Source organism: Amblyomma maculatum, chromosome 1, assembly GCF_055883805.1.
Source record: "Amblyomma maculatum isolate TAMU_Amacu chromosome 1, ASM5588380v1, whole genome shotgun sequence".
Classification (NCBI taxonomy): Eukaryota; Metazoa; Arthropoda; class Arachnida; order Ixodida; family Ixodidae; genus Amblyomma; species Amblyomma maculatum.
The window spans coordinates 367910831-367938778 of NC_139344.1; the positions used below are offsets into that span (position 1 = coordinate 367910831).

The 27948-nt window shown below is 44.6% G+C and overlaps 1 protein-coding gene across 1 annotated transcript; it reads left to right on the forward strand.

Annotated features, from left to right (window-relative positions):
- nudC (nuclear distribution C, dynein complex regulator) lies at positions 1-27943 on the forward strand. The gene is made up of 10 exons (XM_084591757.1): positions 1-208; positions 793-870; positions 4060-4248; positions 6936-6998; positions 10538-10651; positions 12244-12312; positions 18150-18275; positions 22167-22250; positions 22494-22612; positions 27819-27943. The coding sequence occupies exons 1-10, from the start codon at positions 131-133 to the stop codon at positions 27868-27870; spliced, it is 972 nt and encodes a 323-aa protein (XP_084447883.1). The 5' UTR covers positions 1-130; the 3' UTR covers positions 27871-27943.
- The last annotated feature ends 5 nt before the right edge of the window (positions 27944-27948 follow it).

Genomic DNA, 27948 nt, shown 5'->3' on the forward strand with positions numbered 1-27948 from the left:
ACTGGCCTCAGTTCAGAATCAGAAAGCACATTGCCCGGCAACGCCGGTGGTTGGTGTATGCGTGCTTCATCGAACTTTTGAGTCGTGCAGTTGTTTCGTTAGCTCACTTTAGTTTCGTGTAGTAGCCACAATGCCTGAATCTGATGTTGAGAAATTTGACGGTATGCTGCTTGCTTTGGCACAGCAGCATGAAGGCGGAGTGCAGCAGGTGAGCTGGTGCTCACGCATGCTCTGGTCGTGGAGGCGGTGTGCATCCCGTAGTTGTCACTAGGCCTAACGACATAAACGCCCACATGAGCTATGCAATTCGCCCCGCACGAGCACGCTCTCGATAACATAATAGCCTCGCGTCAGAATTGTATACTTCACAATCATTAAAGCAGCTTGTGTTTTGTAAAACGCGCCACGCTTGTAAGCTGATTTTAATCGCTTGGTTAGGTGTTTTGAGACGTGTCGGGCTACTGTTTCTTGTATTGATTCTAGAAAATTCCTGATTGTTGTTACGCTAAGGGCGGTCCTGTAAAATACTTTTTTCTTTGCTACCACACATGAAGAATAAAGTAGTTTTGGCTAAATAATCGAATATCTTGAGGCATGATAGCGTTAAGAAGAGACTGATGGCATATATGACGCACGCGTGTTCTGTATGACAGGTGCTGTCAGTTATTATTTGTAGTGCTTTTGTGCCTGAAGATCTAGGGGAATATCGATTCAATAGCGTCTTGAGGCCTCAAATGTGCATCGTATCTCTGGCCTTTCTCAAGTAACGCTGTGCTACGTCTTGTCACCCAGCTCCTGGACACAATCTTCAGTTTCCTCGCAAGAAAAACTGATTTTTACACTGGCGGTGAATCAGGCTCTGCCAAAAAGGTGGGTGCTGAGATTTTTTCTTCGTCATGGATTGGTAATTGAGGAGATTAGCTCCACATTTGGCTGTTTGAGCTTCAAATTATGCACTCTTTTTGGCGTAGTTAAGTTTAGCCGTTAATCTTTTAAAACTGGGGGAAAAAAACCCTGGCGCAAAAAAATCACACACACAAAAGAGAGACAAAGGGGCAAAGGACAGGCGCCAACTTCCAACTGTTCACTTCAGAATACAGGCACATGCATTTATAGCGTCAAGCTACGCCCACAGCTTTTAAAACGTGCATTATCAAAGCCGTAGCTTATCAAGCTACGCCCACTTAACAAAACGTGCATTATCAAAGCTGTGGCTTTGCACAGAAACTCATACTCGGCCCCATACAAATTCACTGACGCACAAGTCTGCCTTTTTCTTTATATGAAAAGCTTCCAATAATAGCCTGGCCTCTCGTTAGATTTAGTAGATTGTTTTAAAACGCATCCAGAAATTAGATCTGCTTTTTCTGTAGACATTGAGGATTTGTTTTATTCCGTACCGCATGCTGAGCTGCTGGCATCTGTACAATCGTGTATTGAAGGTACGAGTGAAATAGCCTTTTTGGGTGTCACCGGTATGTCTCTGGAGAGCTTTCTGAATTTATTGGAGCAGTATCTGAAGGTCACTTTTATCGTTTTTAATCAATAACCTTATATACAAAGGAAAGGCATTTGTATAGGTTCCTGTGTAGCCCCTATTTTATGCAACATTTTTTTAGCCTCTTTGGACAAGGAACTTGCCCAATTGTTTTTAACAGGATCTGTTTTTAAAATTTTTAGACATGTAGATGATTACCTTATTCTTTTATCTACTGATTTTGACAATTCTTTTGAAGCCAATATGTCCAGTATTTTAAGTGTTTTTAACCTCGAAGGTCGTGGCCTAGTTTTTACACATCAGCTCTCAAGTGAGAGAACACTACAGTTTTTGGACGTTAGATTGGCTTTCCGAAAGGACCATTTATGTTGGGGTTACGTTCCTCGAACTAGCAAGGGCTTGCTACCCTTCAATACAGCGGACTCTAAAACTGTTCAGCGCGCCATCACCTCTTTATGCCCCGAGTCCTCGCTTTCAAAGTCCTGTCCGCACCAAATGCATTCTAGTATGGAAAATCAGATTGGTTGCCTTTTGGCTGCTGGCTTCCCCTCGGTGGTGTTGACTGCCGTCGCCGAAACTCTCCTCCAAAAAACAAAACGCTGCACCAGTCCGATGAGCCCTGAAGGGCGGGGCCCCGCGGTAGTACCTGAAGTTATGCCCTATATATACAAAGTATCACACAATATGAAGAAGGTGGCTAACAGGCATAGGGTACTGCTAATCTTTTCAGCCCCTAACAAGTTGGGTAAACTTGTACCCCGGATTTCTGGCACTGAACGCCCAGGGTGCACAATAAAACATCAGCATACTTACACATCCATTGTGAAAGGAGTGGTATACGAAATACCCCTGACCTATGGAAGGTCCTATGTAGAGCAAACAGGCAGATGTATTGACAAACGCCTTGGGGAACATGGCAAAAAGGTAGATAGTAATAAAGATAAATATGCCTATTTGTTCAGGCATGGATGGATGGATGGAAACAACTTTATTTAATAATAAAAAAAAAAAGTCTTCCAGGGCGGTCCCCTACTAGTCCAGGAGTCCATGGGCTTTTGCTTCACATAGAGCCTGATCTACCAGCCTTTTCTGACCGGCGGGTTGAGCTGTCCGCAAAGCAGCCTCCCAGGAAGAAAAGGTGGGATGGGGGATGGGGGGCACTGCCTGGGGGGAAGGACATTCCCACAGGTAGTGGAAAAGTGAGGATTTCATCTCGCCACAGGTGTTGCAGTGACGGGGCAAGCCAGGGTGAAGGCATGAGAGACGGTAGGGGGAAATGAAACACTCAGTCTGCAATTGTCGCCATGTAGCACTGGATAAGGGTGACAAGGTGCTGTGGGGTGGTGGCAGTGTTATGCGCTTGTGTTTGTAGAATGTGGTGATTTGGTGGTATGTAGAAAGGACCGATGCGGCCTCCTGCGCAGAGTTGGGTGCCTGATCATCCGGGGCTCGGGTAGAGAGTTGTCAACATGTGCAAGTGTGAGCCTTGACTAGAAGAGGCGAGGATTCTTGGCAGGAGCAAAAACATAGATGCCAGGCTATTATTGGAAGCTTTTCATATAAAGAAAAAGGCAGACTTGTTTGCGTCAGTGAAACGTCTGTGAATTTTTATGCGGCTGAGTATGAGTTTCTGTGCAAAGGTAGTGCGCGGTGGTAAGTCACGGCTTTGATAATGCACGTTTTGTTCAGTGGGCGTAGCTTGACGCTATAAATGCATGCGCCTGTATTCTGAAATAAACAGTTGGAAGTTGGCTCCTGTCCATTGTCGCTTTGTCCCTCTCTTTAGTGTGTGTGAATTTTTTGCGGGTTTTTTTTCCCAGTTTTAAAAGATGTTAGACCAACTAGCCTTGCAATATGCTTTATTTAGCCGTTAATGTTGGCTGCCATTTAACTCTGAAATTTTTCCCGGAAAGCAGCCCATGGCATTTCTGGCGGCATGACTAAAGTGAAGTGAAGGAGCTGTTCCGTGCTGTTTCATGTTCTATTGTTCTATTACCAGCATGAAGTTGTGTTGCATTGCAACGTATAATACCAAGAATAATTGGAATAATGCACCACTTTGTGTCATAGCTGCATTTATATTATTAACTTGAGTACTGAAAATCACCCTTTGAAGCTAAAGAATCTGAGTGAGAAGCATGTTTCTTTACAAAACTGAACATTTGATACAGCAAGTTTGAAATGTGGATAGCATCTGTCTGAATGTGTGTCCCTCGTTGCACAGACTATACAACGAGGGGCAGTGCAGAAAATTACTGTCTGACCTGAGCATAGTAAAATACCATTTCTTAGTACTCAGCCAGGACTACGTTTTTTTTCCCATTGATTCCTGACCAGGTCCCTTGGTGAAAGCCCATGCACACAAACAGCGATTGCCTTAGTTGTGCACTACATGGCGCTTTCACAGTACTCTGGTCCCGAGTTCACAGCTTTGGTGTTCAATGGTGCCTTCTGAGAGCTAATGCAAAACTTGGTGGATTGCCTCCTGTCGTGCTTGTAAAGCCTTTCTTTCATTATGTCACTGTAAAAGCAATTGTTTTTCTTTTTTGCATGTTTTTTAGCTTATACTTGACAAGTTCTCCCAGTACGAGTCGGTGGCGCTAGCGGAAAAAGCAGAAAAGGAGAAGAAGTCGAGAGAAGCTGAGGAACGCCGTAAGGCCAAGCTCAAAAAGAGCAAGGAGGAGCAGCAGTGCAAGGTCCAAGAGCTCACAGAGGCAGAGGCGGAAGCACTTCAAAAAGAACTTGACAGGGTAGGTGTTGCCGTGGGATAGCAGTGGGAGAAAGAGGCAAGAGCTGGGAGCATATCCATGTTCTCGAGTGATTGCGATCATTAATATTTTTGTCCTACGAAATACACTGCACAATTGCTTCACTGCTGTGGAGAGCATTTGGCTGTGTCAAGTTTCAGGTTCAACTCTAAATCGCTTTAACTTGTTGGTTGAGCCAGACATGTAGGGGTCGCATCATTCTTGTAGACAGAGCCAGAGGGGGTGGGAGCATTTTCAGCCCAAAGTAGAAGGGTTACTTCGTTATTTCAATTAAACTCTGCAAAGAAATGCACGAAACCAACTCACTAAAAGTTGAAGAAAAAAGAAAGTGATAGCGGAATAGCAAATGCATAAAAATGAGGGCAGGACAGGAGCAAAAGTGGGACAGCTGCTTGCTGCTAATATTGCTGGCAGCATTACAGTTAGCTCCATGTAACTTGATTTGCCAAATATTCAGATGGCACACAGCATTGACGCAGCCACATACCACCGCGCGTACTTGCTTTCCTAGCTCCCTCTTTTCACATACGACAACACAGTGTAGCACTGGCCGTTTTGACACTAATGGCCATCACAACAGCTGCACCAGTGCGGCGCAAGCACAAAGCGGGTACTTGACCAGCAACTAACACACTAGCACAGCCAACAGCTACCTCAGCCCATTGGCCAGTATTATACCACTGTCACACGGTCACTTAGGATTGCTATCGGTAACGATCGTGATTGAAGTTTCAAGCGCGGTCGAGACAGATCGTGCCACACTTGCCCACTTGATTCTAATCGACAAAGTTAGACCGCTACGCAAGAGATGGCACTACGTGCGCTATGAACATTGTGATTTGTTTGTATTTACGTTCTGTGTTTAATAAATCTTTTGAGTAACCCTCAATTTAGTGGATATGTTTGATTAATTTCTGCGAACGAGGGTGGCAACGTCAGCTCAACCGCGGTCGAGATGGTAGAGCAGGTGATTACGATTGAATTCGCTGTGTAGCAATGCCGGAGCCACATCAAGCTCGATTTCGATCGACTTGATCATGATTATAAGTGCCCCTGTGACAGCGGTATTAAATGTACTGCCTTGCTCCACGGTGCACCAACTGCTCTCTAGACAAGACTGCTCATCTCTGTACTATTAATGCTTAAGGTACATATTAATGTTTGGGGCAACGTTTTGAGGGAAGTTTTGAAACAAGTGCAGCTGTGATGATGTTACATTGGACAACCACTTCAGCATTAGAATATCCGGGTATTAGTGTAGTTTAGTACCTTGTACTGCAGCTTTCTGCAAAAGGAGAAATTTCCAAGGAAGAGTTTTTGTTTAACGTGTCGATAGCTTATTGGATGTCATCCTAGGCGAAGGCTCTTTCAAGCCGAGTTTGTTGCATTTATCCATACAGTCGAACCCACTTACAGCAGCCACAGTTGCAACAAGCGCTTGGTTATTACGAACAATGGTGGTGCCATCACCAAAATATATGTTAGAGCGATAGCACTGCATGCAGCGCTGATTGGAGGTGCAGGTCCGGAAGGAGGATGAGGGAGCAAGGGGTGGCTAGCCGGTATACCGCACCAAGTTCCACCGGTGCGCTCCAAACTCTGTAACATATCAAAGCCACTTTAATGTGACCTAGTATATTTGGCCGCTCAGTGGGAAGCTTACTATGAACTTTGGATACAAGAAAAATTTTTCACAATTGTCAAGTTGCTAGTGGGCTTGACTGCACAGCCTGTGGACAAGCCTTTGTCGGAGCATGACTTACGATACTGTAATGAGTTGGGCTGATAGCAAAACTAGGATCTCTGCATAATTGTTAGCAACCTACTGTATCTCAGTTTGATGTGTAGTTAGCTAGATTGCTGCAATTGTTTCTTGTTAAACTGCCTACAAAGGAGTGAACAAGGAAAACAATAATGAGAAAGAAGCACGGACAGTGTACTGCAGTCATTAACATCTCGTAGTGACAGGCAGAACTTCCTCAAAAGGTACACTTAATTGACTGGCCATTTGTTGTTGAGAAACACACTGAAAATGAATGACAGCAATCCAAATTTCTCGGTGAGATTTGAGTCTTTTGCTGCCAGGCAAACATCAACGTACCCAGAAAGAACCACTTAATTGTTTTTTTTTTTGTTGGAGCACAAATTGGATAGAGTTATCCTCGTTCTTGTTTGCGAAAAGGCCCTTCAGTCAACCTCTCCTCAGGTGTGCTTCGCCGGTGCACACCTGAGGGAAAGCAGCGAGGAAACGTGCACATTCGCTAGTCTCTCTCTTTTTTTTACCCTTGTGGTGAGCTGCATTTTGCTAACCCTGTTGAGCCACTTTACCAAGGCCTCGACCCCTACAGTACAGAAGACTCATTAATTCGACTGACTTAATTTCAACATCCCGTGTTGTCTTAAATCTGACTCTGGCCTGTCGCCTCAGCATAATACATACAAGCTCTTATACCCCTGCCCCTCTTTCAAGTTCAAATTATATTGGTGGCATGTAATAAAGATACATTGGCCAGTAATATGTTTTGTTTCGCGGTTAGCAAGACTATACACTATGTTTAGAAAAAAGAAAGGTTCATTTGTTTGCTGCTTTGAGAATTTGCAGTGCTGCTGAAGCATTGAATTCTAGACATTTTCACCTGTCTGCATTGCTCCTTTCTCCATTGTTTCAGGAAAAGGAAGAGAAGGCAAGAAAGGCTGCAGAAAAGGAAAAAGAAAGCAAGGATGAGAAAAAGGTAATTAGAAAACATACAGGAACATAACGGCAAAAGTAAATACTAAATTTGCCCCTCCCCCTTTTTCATTACTTTTGACGCTTCAAACATTTTTCAAGGGTAGGTAAGCTTTTCGTGGATTTGGACTCAAATGTGTAGAGCATATGAGCACAATGGGTAGGGTTTTAATTGGCCAGCACAAAAACTAATGCCGGGCTAAGACTGACTTCGAATCTCTTGAAGTTCAGAAACGTGATTCAGAGAACACGTGTTCTTTGTGCTGCTCCTCTGCACAAAGCTGTTCAGTGTTCCCTAGCTTAGGTTCTTGACCTGTATCATTTCTGTGTGAAAAAAAAAAAAATTATGTATTGGTGGTAACCTCTGATACAGCAGAGGTTCTCAAATTATTTTTCCCACAAGGAGACCTAGCAGTTATCAGTATGTACAAAGGAACCCTACCCTGTCATCACAATTGGGCGGCATCCCATAAACAAAATCAAACCAATTCCCTTATTGAAGTGTGTGTATCTGAAAGCTCCATGTAATCAACACGTTGCGGTGGTTGGCCTTGATGTAACAAACTCGTGGCATGGACTACCTCTGAGCTATTACTGAATTATGAAAAATTATGCAGAACCTCAACTTTTATGACGATAAGACGCTGACTGACGTGCAAGGAAAGTCTACGGTGCAGTTGGTACAAAACACTTGGTTTGTGCATCTATGTGGCAAACAAAGCAGCTTCGGCTTCTTTCACTTTTGGAATGTGGCACTACAATAGTTTATGCTCAGGGCAGGGAATAGGTACACGGGTCAAGTTGTGCACGATCATTGCAGCCAGGCGGTTGCTTGTGAGACTCTAGTGCCAATAGCTCTTGCCCGGTAGTGGCAGGCACAGTAGGGAGTATCGGCGACATGCGGTTAATACCCCTGTCACACACTCATTTTCAAAGGCGATTGAGTCGATAGCCTTCGAGATATTCAATCGCAATTGAACTCAAGGGAGTTGGGCTGCTGCTACACGGCAAAACTTGAAGGCTGTTCAAATAGTTTTAGTGTTTGGCGCCAAACTTTCGTGGTGCCACTATATAGACCGTTTTCGCGGCGAGGAGGAAAATAGCCTCGAACCGGAACGCGCTGCGCGGCTCCTCCTGTCTGGTATGTGGGGACGCGGGGATAGCAGCGGGGGCGGCAGGGCATTCAACGGAGAAAGGGCACACGTTGCAGTCTTTTGCACACAGAGTGTCCTGAATAGCCGCAACGTATCTAAGCCGATTAGCTGATGTGAGCGATGTGCTTTCTTTCCCTGTTCTTTCTTCTTTCGCCCCTTTCTGTCCTTCATTTCCCTAATCGTTTCATTTCCGCCGGCCGCAGTCTAGCTGCTAAGAGCTGCCGCGGTTAACGCAATGTTTTTTTTTTTTTTTACTCAGTTGTTTGCATTAACAAAAAAATAACAACCAAAAGGAGATGATTAACAGAAGATAAAAGAATAACAGCGGTGGCATGCGCGTGTGTTGCTCTACATTGTTCCACTTAATTGCAACTCACTCAATTGGGCGAAGACGAGCAGCTTCTGAATTTCAAGCCCCAACCGAAAATGTTTCGCTTTGGCAGCCTTTCGTGCGAGTTCCGAACACTGTGTTTGTTGAGCAGGGACCGGAAAAACTGAATACCCGTGCAACAACGGCAGACTTTGGGCAACAAGCGGATGATATTCCTTGCGGCAAATATTTACGAGATGCCGCCAGGTAAAGAGGAACTATTTCGATTCAGTCACCTGAGGTTATTGCAAGTATGAAAGAACCTGTCGCACTTGAAGACAACGATATACTAATAAATTGGTTGTCAACTTATTTAGTGAAATAGCGCTAAAATATATATATATATATATATATTTTTGAAAACACGCATCTCGTAAGATTTTGCTGCCGATAATAAATGGGAATATGATCATAGGAATAGCAGCGATTGCTTGCAGTAAGCAAACCTTGCGACGAAAAATGGACTATATAATTGTTGACAAATGTAACTTTCGATGAGGTCGTTATGGGACATAATTTAAGGTCCCTATTTTGTGTTATTTGTCCATTTTGTCTTGTATTTTTATGTCAGCATTACGGCAGCGTCAGACAAACGCAACTAACGCCCAGTCAGAGGGATTGCAGGATAGCAGCTTCCGCTGTTGAGAAGTCATCGCCACTGCCCGCACATACCGGCAAACAGGTGGTTGAGTCATGTAGGCAATACTGAAATCCGGTTGCCTGGTAGTGGACGCTTGAACACCCTGCCTGATTGTCACCCAACAAAAGTAGCCAGGGTAGAGTAAATGGATCCGAAATGGATAATGGATACTTAAGAATAGAGCCCCAGTGGAGGTGTGGGAACTTCTGCAGTAGCCGCTCAAGCAGTAAAGAGTATATGAATGATCGGTTGACCCAACAAATCTAGCGCGATTAGCATTGTTCCTAAACGTGACATAAAACGGCTACATTCGCTATCTTTCTTTCCTCAAATTGTTACGGTAAGCCGTCTCTAGAAATCATTTAAGAATAAAATGTAGATCGAAAGCTGCCATCACTGCCAGTGGTGCGCCGCCGCCTCTCTGTGCCACATAAAAGTTACACACTAATGGTAATCAGGCTAGTAGCCTTCAGCCGACCTGATCAAGGGCATATTTTTTTGTCATTTCTGACCGAATGGCTTCGCTGCTACTGAAAACGTTTTTTTCTTTCAGCTAGGTACTTTAAGAAAGCAAAAATTTGCACGCGGAAGCTCCAAAATGCCGATTTCCACTACTTGTCGCCTGTTCCGCGGATGGGACCCCACATACCAGCATGGCGGCTGTTCACAACTCGGCCGCTAGATAGCGCCACATACACAAAATGGCAGCGCCCATGATAAAACGGTCTATATGTTGTCGGTTTTGCTTAAAGAACTAAAATCTTTCTACAAATGCAAAAGAAAATGTAACTGTTACTATTTTTTTTAAGTAACTGCAGGTTTTTAGTTGTTATTATGGGACGGCTTTTTATTTTCAAATTCGTTGACGTTCATACGGCTGTGCTTTTGTTTGCTTTTCTCGGCGGCGCAGGTTACAGTGGTGATGTGCACCCTCTTCCAGCTCAAACGTTGCAGTGTGCAAAATATAAACTATCGTTGTCCTAAAGTTGGTTTATTTTTGAGTTCATAAAGCTAGAATAGTGTTGTTGCTTCAAGCAAGCAAGCATCCATAGCTACGCACACTTTGCACCCTTGGCATCTGGTCTAGACTTGCGTCGTAACTGAAGCCTGTAACTGTTCTGCTTCAGCTGGATGGTGGTTGCTGCAAAATTAATGTTGTGGAAATCAGAATACTGAGGCCAGCTTGCCAAAATCATTTTGGCCTTTAGTGCAGTAAATATCTTTGGAGTTATCACTGACACTGCTGTCTGTAGGTTGCTTACTTCAGTTGGTCTTGGTTTGCAGTTTTGCTTTTTTTTTTTTTAACACCTGTGTAGTGTCGTACGTGAGAAGGAATATTACCATGTTTTATGCTATCCTGGACTGTTTGCCCTGCGCAGGGTGACGATGATGATGAAGAAGATGAGAAGGACAAAGGGAAACTAAAGCCCAATGCTGGCAACGGCTGCGACCTTGAGAACTACAGGTGGACCCAGACACTCTCAGAGATTGAGGTAAGCATGGGCTGCTTCTTCTATAGCTGTTGGCTTTCATGATCACTGTGGGCGTGAGTCGCTGAAAGGCAGCGCTCAGTACGGGGCACATATATTTACAACATCAGCTGTGCCCGTTAAGTGTGTGTCTTACTCGGGCTTCTTGAACGGTTGCACGCGAACAGCTGACATTGTTCATATCAATACGGCGCGCTATTTTCTGAAATGCCAAACTGACGCTGAGTGAGCGACCACATTGCCTTTTACTTCAGCGAACACCAACTTTATTGTGGAAAGGCATTGTAAACTGCCTCCACATGCTGCTATTCATTGCTAATGAGATAGCTATTATGCTATTATAGGTTGCACAAATAAGACAGGGACTGAAAAAGTAAATGCAAGCAACTGCAGGAAGTCGATACGGCTGTCTGTTCTAGAGCACAAACACATGTTGCCAGACTGTGCCTCATATTCTGCGAAAGACCACCATACATCTTTTCAATAAGTGGTCCCTGGGTGTTGTCATAGTACTCGCTGGACTGCATTTTGTGTAGAAAAACCGGTTCCGCTGCGGCTTCCACCGTGCTAGCTACAAGCGCAAAATGCAGTCCCGCAAGCAATATGGTGGCTCCCAGTGACCATTTATTGAAAAGGTGTATATAAGACAAGGGGCGGCTTTGGCATTCATTTAAAAAAAAAAAATCTCTACTTACATTCATCTTTATACAGTAAGCTTGAGTCTAAGCTTCGCCCACATTCAGGCTTAGCACACAGAAATCCTGTGCAACATAAAATTACTCCATTGTTCAAGCTCGTTACCTCCTTTTCGTGCAACGAAAACAATTTACATGTGAAAGCCATGCTGAGGTTATATTTCTTTTTAACCAAGAAAGTTCAAGAAATACATGGTTCTAATGGACCGCAATTTGCAAGAGCAACCTATCAATCACTCTGCCCTTTCATGAAGCAAGGATGTCACTTTAACAGAACAGACACTGGTGCTGTTTAGAATAAGTGTGCTTTAAGGTAAGTGCGTCCGCTATGCGCTGGCCTGATTGAGCGTCACAGTTACGCGAGATTCAAGTTGGTAGTGCTTTGAAACCAATAGTAGGCAAAGTAGCAAAGCATGTCTTCTCCTCTGCAGCGCACTTCAGCAGTCTACAAGCCATATTGTGAGCTGGTTTTTATGCTGAGGATGGCATCGGGGTTTGGATGCTTTGTCTGTTGAGCATCGCCATCGCCACCTCGCAGCATCGAGAGGCTGTTGTGTCATTAGATCTGCGGCGAAATTCGATCAGGCATTCCTGCATAGCACACCAAATCTTCAACTTGTTCGGTAAAACTTAAATTTAGGAATTAAGGGACCGGGGAAACTTGCTGCAACTTGCTGCATCGTCTGGGGGCTTTGAATTTTCTTAGTTTGAATTATCTAGGTTTTACTATAACTGTAGGAATCGCGAACTTACCTATTATAATGCATATGCAGTCACGGGTGATACCATGTGCTCTGGCACATTTGCATGTGTATTTGCCTCATTAATACAGAGTGAGTTCTGGATGATGTTAAGTTTTGATAGATTGTTACTACCTCTTTTTTTTTTTCACTCTGTCAGCTCAGGGTGCCCATACCGAGAAATCTGAAGATCAGAGCAAGGGATGTTGTGGTGGACTTCGAAAAAAGGGTAAGTTATCAAATTTTCAGTGTATGTAGTGTCTTGTTTCGTTTCGCCTAGTTGCCTTTGTCAATTGCTATACAAATGTGAGAGTACATATTCTGTGTTTCATATTTCTTTTACCAAGTCCCTTATCTCTTCAACTTTATCTTGAGTATGTCAGGCATCTACAAATGTGTAATAATTCTACCTAATAAGAATTGTTAAATCTGTAGTGTGTATTCACTGTATACAGCCAAATATTGATATAATGAATCCTGTGGGACCACAAAAGATTGTTATCTTGAAATATTATTGTAATCAGTGGTCAGATCTAGGTATGAAAATGACGTACCTTGGCAGTAGGCACGTGTATAAACAAACAAAACCTCAAATGAAAATATTGCACTATCTTCAAAGCTGGTTTATTTGAAGAAATCAGGCATTTTTTTCTGCCGTGTGCAGCAAACATGACCACACGCTACATTACACCACTACAGCACATACACTCTCCACTTGCGCAACACCTCATTGGGTGTGTGATTGCACCGAGCGATGAAAGTACGGATTTTGTCGTGCAAAAATGGATGGAGCAATGCTAGCTGTCTGCAAAGGCCAATTCGCTTTTTCCCTACGTCAATTTCCAGCAGTGAAAGCTGCGTTCCTATCTTCTTGTCACTTCGTTGGCTAAAATCATCAGATCTCACACAAACTTTGTAAAATGATAATCCGCGACAAAAAAGAACACAAAAACTGTCTCGCACGCATGAATGACACTACCAACCTTCCAATGACACACAACACAGGAAGAAAAAAGTAGAGCGGCTAGGCCTGCTAGCTACCGCTTATGAAACTAGAGTCGACGACCGATTTTTCGGACTATCAATGGACTACGAAAATGTCTGAAAAATTGGGCAGTCCGGAAAAAAAATGTGCACCAAAAAAGCTAAATTTATTGCCTATTGTTACGAAGCGGCAAGCCGATGAAGACAGGAGACAGAACATGACCGATGGAGATGGTAGATGACGTTTAATGAATGTTCGCAGGCCTAGCGCGAGCGCTCCTGCCCGCGCCACTGCCCGCTTCTTCTTCCTTGTCGTCCGTAACATTACCCGGGGCCACCGAGCGATCGTCCCGATCGTGTGAGGAAGCTTAGCGATGTTAATGATTTTATGGCATGATGATGGGTGTGTCTGGATGCTTTAAGAAGAAGAGGAAGAAGAAAGAATAGAACGGCTTGGCGGTACGATGTCTGAGGCGTGGGTGATCCGCCTCCCTTGGAGCTGTCAACCATCCGTCACCAGAGTCCATGGGACCGATGGCTCGAGGTCACGTCGGGCAGCTTGGGCGGGGGTTGCGTGTTCATGTCCATCGGGTCTTTCGGGTCATTCAGGTCTTTCGGGTCCTTCGTTTCGGTTCTGATTGGTATGTCTGTTCTCCTTGTCTTCAGGTCCGGGCTGGGGGCTGGGCGGTGGTAGTTTTTCAGGTCTGGGCTTTAAGGGCTGGGGCGAAGCTGCTCAGCGATGTCCCTGAGCCCTCGGTGATGGTCCCGGCTTGAAGATGGCCTCGATGCTCCAAGGCGAGGATGGGGATGTCGTACGTCGCACCTCCAACCAAATGTTACGGTACGGCAAGCCGATGAAAACAGGAGAACAGAGGACAGAGAGATGGTCGATGACAGTGAGATGACGTTTAATGAAATTGTTGCCGGGCCTAGCGCGAGCGCTCCTGTCCGCGCCACTGCCCGCTTTTTCTTCCTTGATGTCGTCCGTAACATAACCCGGGGCCACCGAGCGATCGTCCAGATCGTGGACGAGGAAATGCACGATGTTGATGATTCCATGGCATGATGATGGGCGTGTCTAGATGCTTGAAAAAGAAAAGGAAGAAGGAAGAATAGAATGGCTTGCCGGCACGATGATTCGAGATGAACCTTGGCAGGACACTCTCGGGCCACACGTTGCCACGACTCTATGGCGGAGGCCAAGGCACGCACCGCATGGCATAGGCAGGGGAGAATGTCTTGAAGTGTAGCGGTGTCTTGGGTCGTAGGGTCCTTGGTCAGCACATCAGGTCAGTGGGGTCACATTAGGTCATTCGGGTCTCTCCTTGTCTTGTGGTCATGTGTGGCGTCTCGGGTCAGTCTCTCCTTCGTTGTGTCTTGTGGTCGGGGTGGGGGGGACGGGGCGGAGGAACGGCAAGGTCTTGCTGGATCCGGCAGGCTGGGGAACAACCATGCAGTGCCTCCTAACCTTTCGCCGATGGCGCAAGAAGTCGTAGGGCGCTGATGCTCCGGACCAGGATGGGGGGGTGATGAAGTACCCAGCACCTCCACCAAATGTTACGAAGCGGCAAGCCGATGAAGACAGGAGACAGAACATGACCGATGGAGATGGTAGATGACGTTTAATGAATGTTCGCGGGCCTAGCGCGAGCGCTCCTGCCCGCGCCACTGCCCGCTTCTTCTTTCTTGTCGTCCGTAACACTATTATTTACTTCTAGGCCGGGAAAATTCATGAATGCTTTTCTGCACCGCGCTCTGCTTCCGTGTTAATAGGTCCACCTAAATTTCGCTTGCATCAGCTCAGCTTGCGTTGGCTGCGCTGCTGCAGGTGAGTCATCGTCGTCGTCGTCACTCTCAGACTCCACAAGCACTTGGCGAATAATTCCTGCATCTACGAGCCCAGCGCACAGTTCCAACTCGTGGTCCATATCTGTGAACTCTGAAAACTAGACGGCCGATGGAATTTCGACATCAGCAGTGCAAAGGTCATGAATGAACTGCTCACTGCCTGACAGCTGCTCAACGACGCTCTCCTCGTCCAAGGCAGCAGACTCGTCATTCAGCAAAAATCCCACGCGGCAGAAGCAATTGCGCATCGGTGAGGGTACTAAGTGCTCCAAGCAGATCGACAGAGTAGGTTTTCCCACTGCCGAGGCACATCACAACCACCAACCACTGAATCACAACACATTCTTGAAAACTGAAGTCGATTCAAATAAATGCGAGCCACAGTAGCGACAGAACGCAGTTCTCGCATCGACCTTGGCTAGGCCTACTCGCTACGCTCAACACACGTGAAACGCACGGCTAACACACAGAGGAACAGGCAGTCGAAGCAGTCACGCTAAAAGAAAAGAAAAAAACACTCCGGCAGTGACATTGCCCCGGAAACGTAAGCTGCTAGGCAAATAATATAGCCTCGATCCAGCGTGTTTAGCTGAGGAGCGGCACTCAAGGCCTGCACCGGTTTCGAGGCTATCGAAGGAAAAAGTAAACAAACAAGATGGCGGCGACACCGCTCAAAATGTGTGGCAGTTGGCCGGCTGACGCTTGGAATGTCCGAAAAATCGAATAGCCCTCCTTTGAGTGTCCGAAATTTTGAGCAGAGTAATACATTGACTTTATAAGGTATGTCCTGGGGCCGGGAAAAAGTCCGAATAATCAAGCATGTCCGAAAAATCAGTCGTCGACTGTATAGCTTTGTTGTGGCGCTAGGAGCTGGCATAGATATGCTGATGATGATAGCTACAGCCCACGGACTGTACACACAGACACTGCAGTTTCTGTTTCACGCAAGAGTTGCGAGCTGCGGCGCTATTAATTTTAGCGGAATTCGTAACACTGATGTTCCTAGATTATACAAGAAAAAATAAAATGCGTACAATTCTGAATTAAATGCTATTTTTAAATGCTTAATTCTGAAATACTTTTACCTTGAAAACGTAGGAAATCTGCTGGAGATTCCAAAAAATTTGTTAATGTTCCTAGTAACGAGACTTCACTGTATGTGGGGAATTGATTGTGTGCCAGCTTTACCTCTCCTTTGGCAATGAACAAGTCTCTCCGAAAGCAGCCCTGCTCTGTTTGCATTTATAATGTCTATAAATTAATTTGTTGATTTGTCTTCAAGGTGCAGCTTTAGCGTTAAAAAACTGCAGGCTTAAACAAGAGTCTGCAGATGCTCTGTGCATGTCGTTTGTTATCAGCTACAAGGACTAACATTCTATTCACGCGACGAACTGAGCTTGGTTTTCTTTATCCGCTTGGTTTTCTTTAGCCAACCATACATTGTGTGGCCAAGCTGCTTGCCTTTCCTGCTTTTCGTCTCTGTTTCGTGCCTTTCCGTGCTAATATATTGAGTGTGGGCCCATTTGGGGAGGGGGTTTGTATTGCACAGCCGTAATACAGTTCTTGAATTTTGAAATTAGTTGCAGCTGTGGAATGACTGCTGCCGTGACGGAAATGACACAGGTGCTGTAGCAGAATGAAGAAATTGTAGGATGCATCACTGTGTCTTATTACCGTATCTACTCATTAATGCGAATTTTTTTCATGGTATTTGGCTATCAAAGTCTACACTCGCATTATAATTGAACACTACTGCAATTCGGTTGGCTAAAGCCACGGTGTACAGCCATATTAAATCCGCCACCACTCTGCTTCCGTTTCCGCGGCTTTACGATGTTATGTTGGCAACATGGCTACCAGGGAAGCCAAATCCTAATTCACCCAAAGTCAAAATGCACTTTTTCTCATGGGGTCAGAATCACGTCGTCCCCTTGATCACGTGCTTCTCACATTTTTCGCAGTGGATTAGCGTGGTTATTGTTATTGCATTTCACACGATGGCAAAGCGCTGTACACAGTATGACGCTCGCCTCAAAAAGGCTATTGTGATAGCAGAAGGTATCGAAATTCTGCAGCAGCTGAACGGCTAGACGTTATTAATCTACCTTACGTGGGTGGCGGATGTAGCGGGAGGTGATTTTTAAATGTGGGCCTGGCGGCAAAGGCTTCCGAATCATCTGGGAGGACGAGAGTGAAAAGAAAGACACAATCATTAAGCGCTGTCCGTCTATCCCTGAATCCAGAATCGCCAGTTGTACGAACAATTAGTAGCAGCACCCAACCCACACTGTACTGGCGCATTGAGTTGATGATGCGCAGCCGTTAATAAATCCGGTCGGCCAAAAACAGGCCTGCTTAAAAGGGGACGTAGCTCTTAAAGCTGTTCTTCCTAGTTTTTGACCAAATTTGATGAAGCCTGGTATTTCGATTCAGTTTCTTGCGCTGATTTCAAATATGTAACTATTTTTTAAATTGGCCAATTAGTTCAAGAGATCAATTGAATTAATTGTCTTTAATTTGCAGGAACAATAAAAAAATTATCGCGCTACAAAAAATTCATATGGACACACTGCTAGATACTAGAAAGCATAATGAATACAATGTTAGGAGCACATTTTTAATATAACAAATATTAGCGATGTTATAGCAGTTCAAAGCTCATTTTTCCAAATGTGGATGCCTTCCTGTTTGATTTAGAGTAGAATTTAAAAATTTGAACTGCTTTAACATCACTAATATTTTTTATATCAAAAAAGTGCTCATTTGTGATTGAGAATCTGATAATCAGTGATGTTGTGGCAGTTGTTTGAATAAACGTTCCGAAAACGAAATGATCACCGAGTGTGCTGTTGTATCTTTCCAGTGCTCTTTTTTTTTTTTTTTTCTTCAGATAAACGTGCGGGTTTTCTCGGGAACTTTTTTTTTTTTTTCGTGGAGTTCAAAGTTAGGGGTGCGGGTTATATGCAGGGGCGGGTCATACGGCAGTAAATACAGTATGCTGGAAAAAGGCTGGAAAAAGAATGAGCATTAAATCTTGATCTCGTTGCTAGTGAAACTAGGTCATGCATGACTTCAGTGCCTTGTGAACACTATTGTCCGTAATCTCGCTAGACAAATATGCATCTTTGCTTGCTTTGAATACTGGCAGAATTAGTACACAGAGAAATATGACTTTTTTCTCCCATTTTCATGCTGTTGCTGACTTTTTTTTTTTTTTTTTTTTATTCATTGCAGCACCTCAGAGTTGGCCTCAAAGGCTTTCCTCCAATCATCGATGGTGACCTGTACAATGAAGTAAAGATGGAAGAATGTTGCTGGATCCTTGAAGACTCTTCAACCATCCTAGTCACAATGGAGAAGGTGAGTGCTAATGGCAGGAGAACGCATGAGCTTCTTTGGTACCAGCTGTCGCTGAATGCAGTGCATACAGGTCAAGACGCCTGCTGGTACTTCGCTGGTTGTCATTGCAGTTAATGCGCTAGTTGCTAGAGCGCTTGCACATTGGTAGTTAGTCAATGTGCACTCTTAATTTGGACTGCTAGTTTATTCGAACTGATGCTGTGGTTTCGTGAGCATGAAGTGCATCAAATACTAAACTCCACCCTGAGAGCCCTGCCGCAGTAGCTCAGTGGTTATGGCACTCAGCTGCGGAACCCAAGGACACGTAGTCAAATCCCGGCGACAGCTGTCACTTTTCAGTAAAAGTGAAGAGCAAGATGCCTGTGTACTCTAGTGTACATTAAAGAATCCTGGCCGTTAAAATTTCTCGAACCCTCCGTGCAGCATCCCTCATAGCTGTGGGGCGTTAGAGCCTATAAACCAAACCAAATCACTTTATAAGGAGAAATAATTGTTTTGTTGGAGTTCAGATTATTGTGAATGAGCTGCAGTTGGTCCTGAATATATCGAACTCAGAGGGGCTATGAAATAGATGTGTTTTCTCTTCAGCATAGGAACAATAGCAGCGGGTAGGCCTCTCTGTAGCCGGGAGGCACAAACGCGGTACAATGCTAGCAGCTTTATACGTCGATGCACCATGGACGATGCTTTGAAAAAAGTCATCATTAATCATAAAAGGTCTGATTTAACACACGAATAATACGAGGCTGGGGGTTCCCGATAAGCTGTGTGGTAGTCGGTTGAGCTGCTGGCATTTGCTGCATTGAATCATCTGCTTGCGCCATCTCTGTCCTTAGATGGGTAGCCCAGCTATTTTTCTGCTTCGGTTGTGTAGGAGAGGAATGTTATTTGCATTATGTGCGGTTTTTACGGTACACTCCAAGCACGGTAACCTCAATTTTAAGCAGCAAAGCAGGTGTCATAAGAGCCACCACAAGCTTTCGACCAGCTAGGCTGACTTCACCGCATAACAACCAAAGCACCGAAGACTGTCCCTTTTTTTTGCATGACAGCAGTGTCATGTTGGAATTAAGCATGCCAGACAGAAGGTCACCTTGAGTGCACCGAACATTTACTTCACCATGGCAGAGAGCCAATTGCAGGCTGCAGTGAGCGTTTACTCTCATTTGCCATAAAATACAGGACGGAAGGAAGGAGGAACATGGAGGACTAACACATGCAGTTCGATGCATTGAACGTCAGCTGTGCAGGAGTTCGATAAACACAAACCATACTATAGACACTTTTACATGCATGGGATTTCCAAAGGGATATTATATATTAAGATCGTTCGATATACACTGCATCGGCTTTATATATTGCAGGCTGTAATCAAAGTTACATTGCACGGTCGTCGCTGTAGTGAAGCACTCTTAGCTGGCCACGTGTAACTGATGCATTGCCACTTTGTGTCACGCCTGAATGTGGTTGAGATGCGATGTTTATTCGCATCTACACCTTGTTGGAGATGTTAACCGGGACGAGCTTTCACATACATGGAAGCTGGGGATAATCATCGCTATTAGCAGCATTGCTTTGCTGCCACACATAGCAAATCTCTGTTAACTCGAACTTGTATCTAGAAATTTCGGTCAAGTCGGAAGCTTATTGCGCCGCGCCATCACCTCCCATAGAAGCCATTTACTTGCCCCTGTTTATCTCAAAACTTTTTTAAGCGATAGCTCACTGCGCTGTGTAAATCCAACGCCTCGTGTGAGGCGTAAGGTCACACTGCGCATGCGTGCGAAACCACAGGTGTTCAGCCAGCACGCATTCGCTGCACGCCTTGCAGCTCTGCATCACCGTTGCGCTTGACATCATCACTCAGCTACACGTCTTGCCACTGCGCACATCATCGGTTGCAATGCTGGGGGGATATAGCAGCGGCGTGTGCACTGCGAATGTCTTGAAGTTTTGATCAGTAGAGCTGAGGGCGAAATCCACACTGACAGGTGAAACAGCTCGAGCGATCACTTCATTCTCACTGTTTGCAAAATTTCATCACAAGGAGTTAATATATGTGGAATTCCACTATTGCATCGACTTTCTGTCCATCGCTTCAGGCATCCTTGGTAGCTTGACGTGGCCATCATCATCATGCCACTTGTGCGCGGGGGCTCATGGGCGTAAGCCACTCCTTTTGTGTGTGTGTGTGCGTGTGCGCATGCATGCATGCGTGCATGCTTGAGAGGACCAATAAAATAGGAAATGGTTCACATGAGTTTTAACCTAATCTACCTACCATTGCCCATCGTGCGTGCTCGTGAGATAAAGTGCTGCGATTTTCTTGTGCCCCGAACTCGCTTGAAAAATTCAGTGATTGCGATGAACTGTACGACGAATTGTTCAAGGCTACTGTTTGCGCTAGTGACACCTAATAGCGCAAAATCACTTTTGAGAAGTATTCACCTTACGAACTGCATGTATCTGTTACCAGAATGGTTTCTAAAGCTGACATTGTTGAAATGGTCATTAACAATGGAGATCATGTAGACAAAGAAGAGCCTTAAGAAGTTCCTTCAGCTGCTGTGACAAGAAACTTGCTATGCTTGCCCCTCAACAACGTCAAATGCAATGGCAGCGACCAATGGTTGATGTGATGGTTGAGCAGTTCAGGGACGCTTTTCTCAGATCAATTGCGAATGTGAAACAAGCAACCATCGCCCAGTTTTCTGTTTCGAAATACTGTATTTTCATGACTCTAAGCACTCCCCCGCCCCTAACTTGGCAAAAAAAAAAAAAAAAAGATAGAAAAAAATTTGCATCCGAATTTCAAACGCCCCCTTTTATTTTTGCGAAAAGTGCGTAGGCAAAACTGCCGCTGCACTGCATATAACATAGTGGTAGCTAACTTCATGTCGTCCGCCGTCCAGTGGAGTTCAACGTTGCATCATTCAAGAACTTGCAACGGCACTGCTTGCACTAGCACTAATCTGTTTCGCATGAATATTCGCACTGGTAGCAAGCAGGCATGTAAATATTCAGTTCGTTCAATTCATGTTCGGTTCGATTTCAAAAATGTACTTTTTATACTTCCCTAGCACAGTAGCTTGGCTCTGATATATCAATCCAGGATATTCTGATTGTTGGCTGCATCAGACATTCAGATTATCCACATGAAAATTACGTGAAAGGATAGAAAGCTAAGGGCCGTATGTCAAACATTGTCATCCCTCTGCTCTGTTGTGAATGATGCGATTTGTTCAGTCTTCACATGGAGACGGGCGATCTACACAACTTTGGAAACCTGCTGGCAGTGCTAGTGCTATGTAACCATTTTATGACGTGAGCTTCAGGTGTGCGTGACGATGGCATTGGTTTCTTCTAGTCATGCGTCACGCCACATTGCTGTCGTGTGGTGAAGCCCATGGGCGAAATGTTACTGCAAGATGTGCATCACTAGCCTAGGTTCACAAGGGGTTCTTGTTTCTGTGTTACAAATAAGCTTATGTATTGCCATCTTTGACATATCAAACTATTTCTTTGCCTCCATGAGTTTGATATATCCAGGTTCAGATGTAAGTACTGAAGCTTTGGTGTCGCTCTTGAAATGTTGAGAAGAAACAAAACTTTTGCCTCTGCCAGGGAGACCTGTCTAGTTCCTTTCTTGCAAAACATTGTGAACCTTTAAGTTTACCTAAAGGCACTTCACAGGCTGTCAAAATCAGCCAATGGCAGCTAGGTTCACACTCACAATTTATGCCGAACGTTCTGAAACGTTTCCAGCCTGTTTGAATATCATGTCTTAGTATGTACATATGCTTGAGCGCAGACAAGAGCCAGGCACTAAGCCTGTGTGCTAGCCATGTTCTTGCACAGTTTGTTGTACTGCTTTTGATCGTTTGGCTCCAGGTGAACAAGATGGAATGGTGGAGCCGTTTGGTGACAACAGACCCCGAAATCAACACCAAGAAAGTGAACCCTGAGACATCCAAGGTTGGTAAATTTAATTTATTTGGCTGCCGAAACCTCTTTAAATGTTACAGTAGCTATAATTCATGCAAAATGGACTCATGTGGATTTGCGGTAGTCTAGGCAGTGGAAGCTCTGTCGGGTAATAGAGAACTCTTCTCATATATGTGTTGTCAAGCAGTCTGGCCTTCGCAGGTTTATTGGTTGTTTTGTTTCTCTTCTGTAGCTTTGATTATTGGTTGAACAAGTTTCTTTTGCCTTTCGCAGCTGTCGGACCTTGATGGCGAGACCCGAGGCATGGTGGAGAAGATGATGTACGACCAAAGGCAGCGAGAAATGGGCTTGCCTACGTCTGATGAGCAAAAGAAGCAGGATGTGCTCAAAAAGTAAGTTCCTGCACTACAGAAAATGGCAGACCAGGAAAAACTTGGTAATGTGTCGTGACTGCAGCCAAAATATCAAGAAAGAATGTCGCTGAAGCATTACTCTTGAATGCATCATCTAAATCATCTGCATCATCTACCAGCAGATGGTGACTGTGAAGTACTCTTCTCTCCATGCTCTTTCACCATCTGCCACATGTTGGAGAACCTTATGCAATGCCATACATTATGCCATACATTGTTTTCTTTTTGTTTGTTTGTTTTTAAAGCTTTAGAAACGTGGAAGCAGCAGTCTGTCTGGCGTGTGTGCAATGCATCTGCTGCAGTTCCTATCAGCTCTTGCTTGTATGGTGCGTAAGAGCCCAGAACTAGCACACGTATTATCCTTTATTGTACCTAAACGAAAGCAGAACAGAAACGGTCAGTTAACTTTTAACTTTATCACTGCCACTGAGAGAGCCACTCGGGCATTATTTAGCCTGGCATCATGGGTGTTGCAATGCAAATTGTGGTAGTGTTGCAGTTCGATCGAAGAATCCTGCTTTGCAATGCTGGATAACTGAAAGAAGCAACATGTGATCTTGTGCATGCCTTCTGACACTCACATAATGTTGAAGGGCACGCCATCACATTAAAGACCTGCTTCGTCAGCAGTGGCACAACAGTTATGGTGCACGACGACTAAGCCAGGTGACCCAGATTTGATCCCGGCCGCAATGGCTGCGTTTCTATAGAAGCTGAGCACAGGGCGCTCATATCTCGCACTTCTTTACAGAAGTCATTGGAACAGCGTCAAGTTTTTTTTTCTTTGTGCCGCAGCTTTGAACACTCGGCGACTCGAGTGCCTGTTAATTAACTGTGTCCAAAAGCAAAATGAAAAAGCGTTCTAAAAGCGTGCGTCGTTAAGTGTAAGGCTTAACGAAACATAACTGTCGCAAGTTAAGGTCCCCGCAATGTCTTGCATGTCTGTTTTTCCTTCGCCCTTCATTGCGGGCATGAGACATTTTGTGCTCCTGTACAACTAGAATTGCCTCCGGAGTTAACGCACTGGGCACATTCTACCATTTCAGATATAGTTATAGGTTAGGTAATGCATTCATCATCTGAGCATCATCGAAAGCAGTCACATTCACCAACCACCTAGTTATTTTCAGGACGGGAAGTCGTGAAGATTATAATCATTGTTCTACAAGCAGTACCCTTGTTTCCTTTCCCCCCCCCCCCTCTTTCTTTTTTTTCTTTTTTTTTTTTTTCTTTTCTTTTCTTCTTCTTCTTCTTCCAAGTAGCCGTAGTAGTCTGACGGGACAAGGAAATTAAATTGGCTGTAATGAAGAGCACTCAGACGTTCTGCCAGTAAGGAAGGACGAGGTTAAGAAAGCCTTAGAAGCTATGAAAAGTGGGAAAGGAGCTGGGTAGGATCAGGTAACTGCAGATTTGTTGAAGGATGGAGGGGGTATTGTGGTAGAAAAACTCCACCCTGTATACACAATGCCTGACGACATCGAAAGTACCGGAAGTATCATGGAAGAATGCTGGCATTATCTTAGTTCATTAGAAAGGGGACACTAAGAACTTGAAAAATTACAGACCAATCGGCTTACTGTCAGTTAAGTACAAGGTATTTACCAAGGTAATCGTTATTAGGATCAAGACAACCTTAGACTTGATTACCAAAGGATCAAGCAGGAAAGGGTACTTTACCATCCCTACCGGTACTGACCTATGGGGCTGAAACACGGAGGTTAACGAAAAGGGTTTTAATTAAGTTGATAATGCAGAGAGCCATGGAACGGAAAATGGTAGGTGTAACGTTAAGAGATAGGAAGCATGCAGAGTAAGTTAGAAAAATATTTCAAGTTACTGATATTTTAGTCAAAATTAAGAAGAAAAAAATGGGTGTGGGCAGGACATGTAGTTCGAAGAGAGGATAGCCGATGGTCTCTAAGAATAAACAATTGGATTCCAAGGGAAGGTAAGCTTAGCAGGGCAGGCAGAAAATTAGGTGGGGGGATGAGATTAAATCTGCAGGGGTCAAACTGATGCAGCTAGCACAGGACCGGGTTAATTGGAAGAACATGGGAGAGGCCCTCTCCCTGCAGTGGCCGTAGTCCGGCTGATGATGAATGGCAGTCATTACTGCTTCATTTTATATAAGATGATATATTCAAACAATGCAGAGGTCCTAAGTACAAGCCAAAAACAATGCACTTGAAAAGATGACCAAGTCATTTTGAAGCCTATGCTACATCCGGTCAGGTGCTAAAATAGTAAATAAATGCAGCTCAGGCATGGCACACATAGGCCGGTTTCACATGCAAGCGAAAACACTAGTGATTTCTGCCTTGGCGGCACAAAAACCTGTTCTCTCGTGGCGGCAAGAGCGACGGAAGCGTAGTAGTTCCAACTCATTGCAAACTTTTCGCTCTTGTAGCTGCCGCTAGCCGCTCAGTTCGCTCAATCACTTGCATGTGAACCAGCCTTTATGCCTCTGTCACACGGGCAATATCAACGGCCATCGAAACTTTTGAGGGTGATCGAGATGCACCACTGCTATCCGACAGGTAGCGCCATGGGTAACACACCAGTAAAAATGTTAAGTGAAGCAGGATCAAACGAGGCAGATATCGCACTGGGTGCTATTTTTAATTGAAAGTTCATTCAGGGAAGGGTATGCAATGACCTCGTAGGTCGGTATAAACCCACAAGCACCACAGGCTACGGCGGAGCGACAACAGGCTAACTTGTCGCGTTATTTTTGCACCAGTGATGCTGCCACAGCTCAGCGGTCATCGTTTCCGCTTTCATAGTTGCCATCGTCAGAAGCACACGTGGGGTTCTTCTTGTTCTCGGTTGTCGCAAAGAGCTCTCAAAGGCGAACACGAGCAAAACTCTGTGGCACACCGTGCTGCCATTGAACACCGTCAATTTTTTTACTTCTGACCACCGTCGATTCTACGGAATGGTTGTTTTGATTCCCGAAAAACTAGCTGATGAACTGTTTAAGGGGAGATGCAGGTCATAAAATGTGGGTTTTTTTCGAAAATGACAGATATTTTTTTTCTACTTGTTTTATCAAGTCTAGTATCTCTACTTTCATGAAAATAAAAATCAAAGCTGTATTTAGATGGGAAATTGACAGAAATTGCATTTAAAGAGTGCGTGGTGGTTTTTAAATGACCGAAAGTATGCTATCTTCAAGCATCCCGCAGCCGGCATGGCATGGTTGCTCGCCGCTGCGGATTGCGTGAGGTCAGCCAAGTCGCATTCTCACAATCACCACAGTTGCCCGGCGTCTACAGAGCAAGAAATAATTTTAAAAAAGCATGCCTTCACCGCGTTGTTTGAGCGCTGCGACTGGTTTTTAAATTATGTGGTACGAATTGGGCATCGCCATTGGCTGCCGTGTGCGTGCATGTGGCGAAGCCCACTTGCTGGCTCCATGCTACATCGAGGTGCGTTTCAGAGTGACGATCGTTCGGCAACTTTATATTTGTCATGGATGAAGCACAATCGAACCAGCGCAGTCATCGAAGAGTGAAATACTGTTCTGTTCACAAATATAGAGGACGCCGGCGAAAATCGAAGGTGAAGACTCGTCTAGTGACAACTCGACCAGCGGCAGTTAGGCCTAGCGGAACCAACGCCCGATCCCTCCAGCGTTTCAGATACCTCCGGGAAGCTGCGTTAGAGTATGTGAGTGCCTAGGAAAAAAAGATTGGGTATTTCTAGAGTATGTGAGTGTCTAGGAAAAAAAAAAGATTGGGTATTTCTAAGGTGAGGAAATAGCCTGCGATGAGACGTCATCTGTCATTACTGACTTGACAGTGCTGAGCGTTCTTGTGAGTGGCACGATTTGCCCAATTTGCCAACGTTCAGGACATCCTGTGTCTGGGAACCGACCACCAAGTGTAGACTCGCTTCATTCCTTGAACTACTCTGTGAGAACTCTGCCTGCCAGCAAAGTGTCCTTTCCACAACATACTCATCGCGGCGAGCTGCGGCATGCAGGGACGCGAGCAAGGGTGCGAGCCAAGATGACAGCGGGAGGTCGCGTGAAGTCTTCGCCGTCAACATCAAAGCTGCTGTGGCGGCCTGTTGTATAGGAATCGGATACAAACAGCTAGTGCGATTTTCCTCAATTATTGGACTCCACAAGCCGATGCATCATAGCTTGGCACATCCAGAGAAAGAACAAGGCAGAAACAAATTTCCTTGAAGCTGACTGCGGAAGTGAGACCAAATCGCCGCACTCTGAAGAAAAAAAAAAGCACGTGCCAGAGCCCGCTCGCAAGGTTCTGAGGAAGCAACATATGCTGCAGGAAATTTCTAGTGGCACTGGCTGCTTTATGGACAATTTTCATCTTTTGTGCCAAAGTTTGATGTAAGCCCTCTTTATTAAATAAATATGCAATTTTAACTCCAAATGCATTTTTCTCAAAATGCAATTTTGGGCAATTTTCTGACTCTGCCCTTCTTGCCAAATTCCAATGCAATGCCATCATATGATGGAAGTGATATGAGGATTTTTGTAGCATGGTTTGAGTACATCTGATTGTAATGCACATGTCGTTTTGAGGCTTGGTATCCACACACAAAAGTGCACTTCAGAAATGTATAAATATGTTACTCGGAATGTAAACCGTGGCGATCGACCGAGACTGCTTTAGTCGAGCATTAGTCAGCCCATGCGCTTTGAGGCATTGCTCACTTCGTTGCATTGTTGACGTGAGCACCAGTCAGTAGTGTAGTCTTTCTGAAAGATGTGAATTTAAGATGGATTCTTGCTGCAGCATGTTTCCTGCGCAATGCTACATATTATGCTTTTTTAGACGCCATTGGGAAAGTGTACGATGCTTTGTATCGAAAGTTGTTTAGGCAATGGTTTTTATGCTATTAAAGTGCTATGTATGCTTCAGCCTTTTGTTTTCCTCACAGATAGTGCCACCTGGCATATTATAAGCCAGCAAGTACGTGAGATAGAATCAAGTTGATTAAGAGTTACAAGTGTGATCACACTTGAGAGTTCTGGAATCAGTCTATTTTTCTTGCTGTCTATATTTTATGCTTACTATATAACCGACTCTGTTTTGACTAACCGTGAAAGAAGCTTACCCAAATGCAGCCTCGTATAGTGTGCAGACTTGGTTCGTGGTGATGACGCATCAACTGAATATTTTCCCGGTGCTTTTTCTCTCTATTTTTCTTCTAGGTTTATGGAGCAGCATCCAGAAATGGACTTCTCCAAGTGCAAGTTTACATGATCACCTGGCACTCATTCCATAATATAGCACTATTTCTCTGTAATAAAATCTGTCAACTGCTTATCATCTTGTACATCC

Excerpts from the sequence above, each read along its gene's own strand:
- nudC (XM_084591757.1), top strand. The coding sequence starts at position 131 with ATGCCTGAATCTGATGTTGAGAAATTTGACGGTATGCTGCTTGCTTTG. Across the intron at positions 4,249-6,935 it reads TTCAAAAAGAACTTGACAGG|GAAAAGGAAGAGAAGGCAAG; the intron begins GTAGGTGTTGCC and ends CCATTGTTTCAG. Across the intron at positions 6,999-10,537 it reads AAAGCAAGGATGAGAAAAAG|GGTGACGATGATGATGAAGA; the intron begins GTAATTAGAAAA and ends TGCCCTGCGCAG.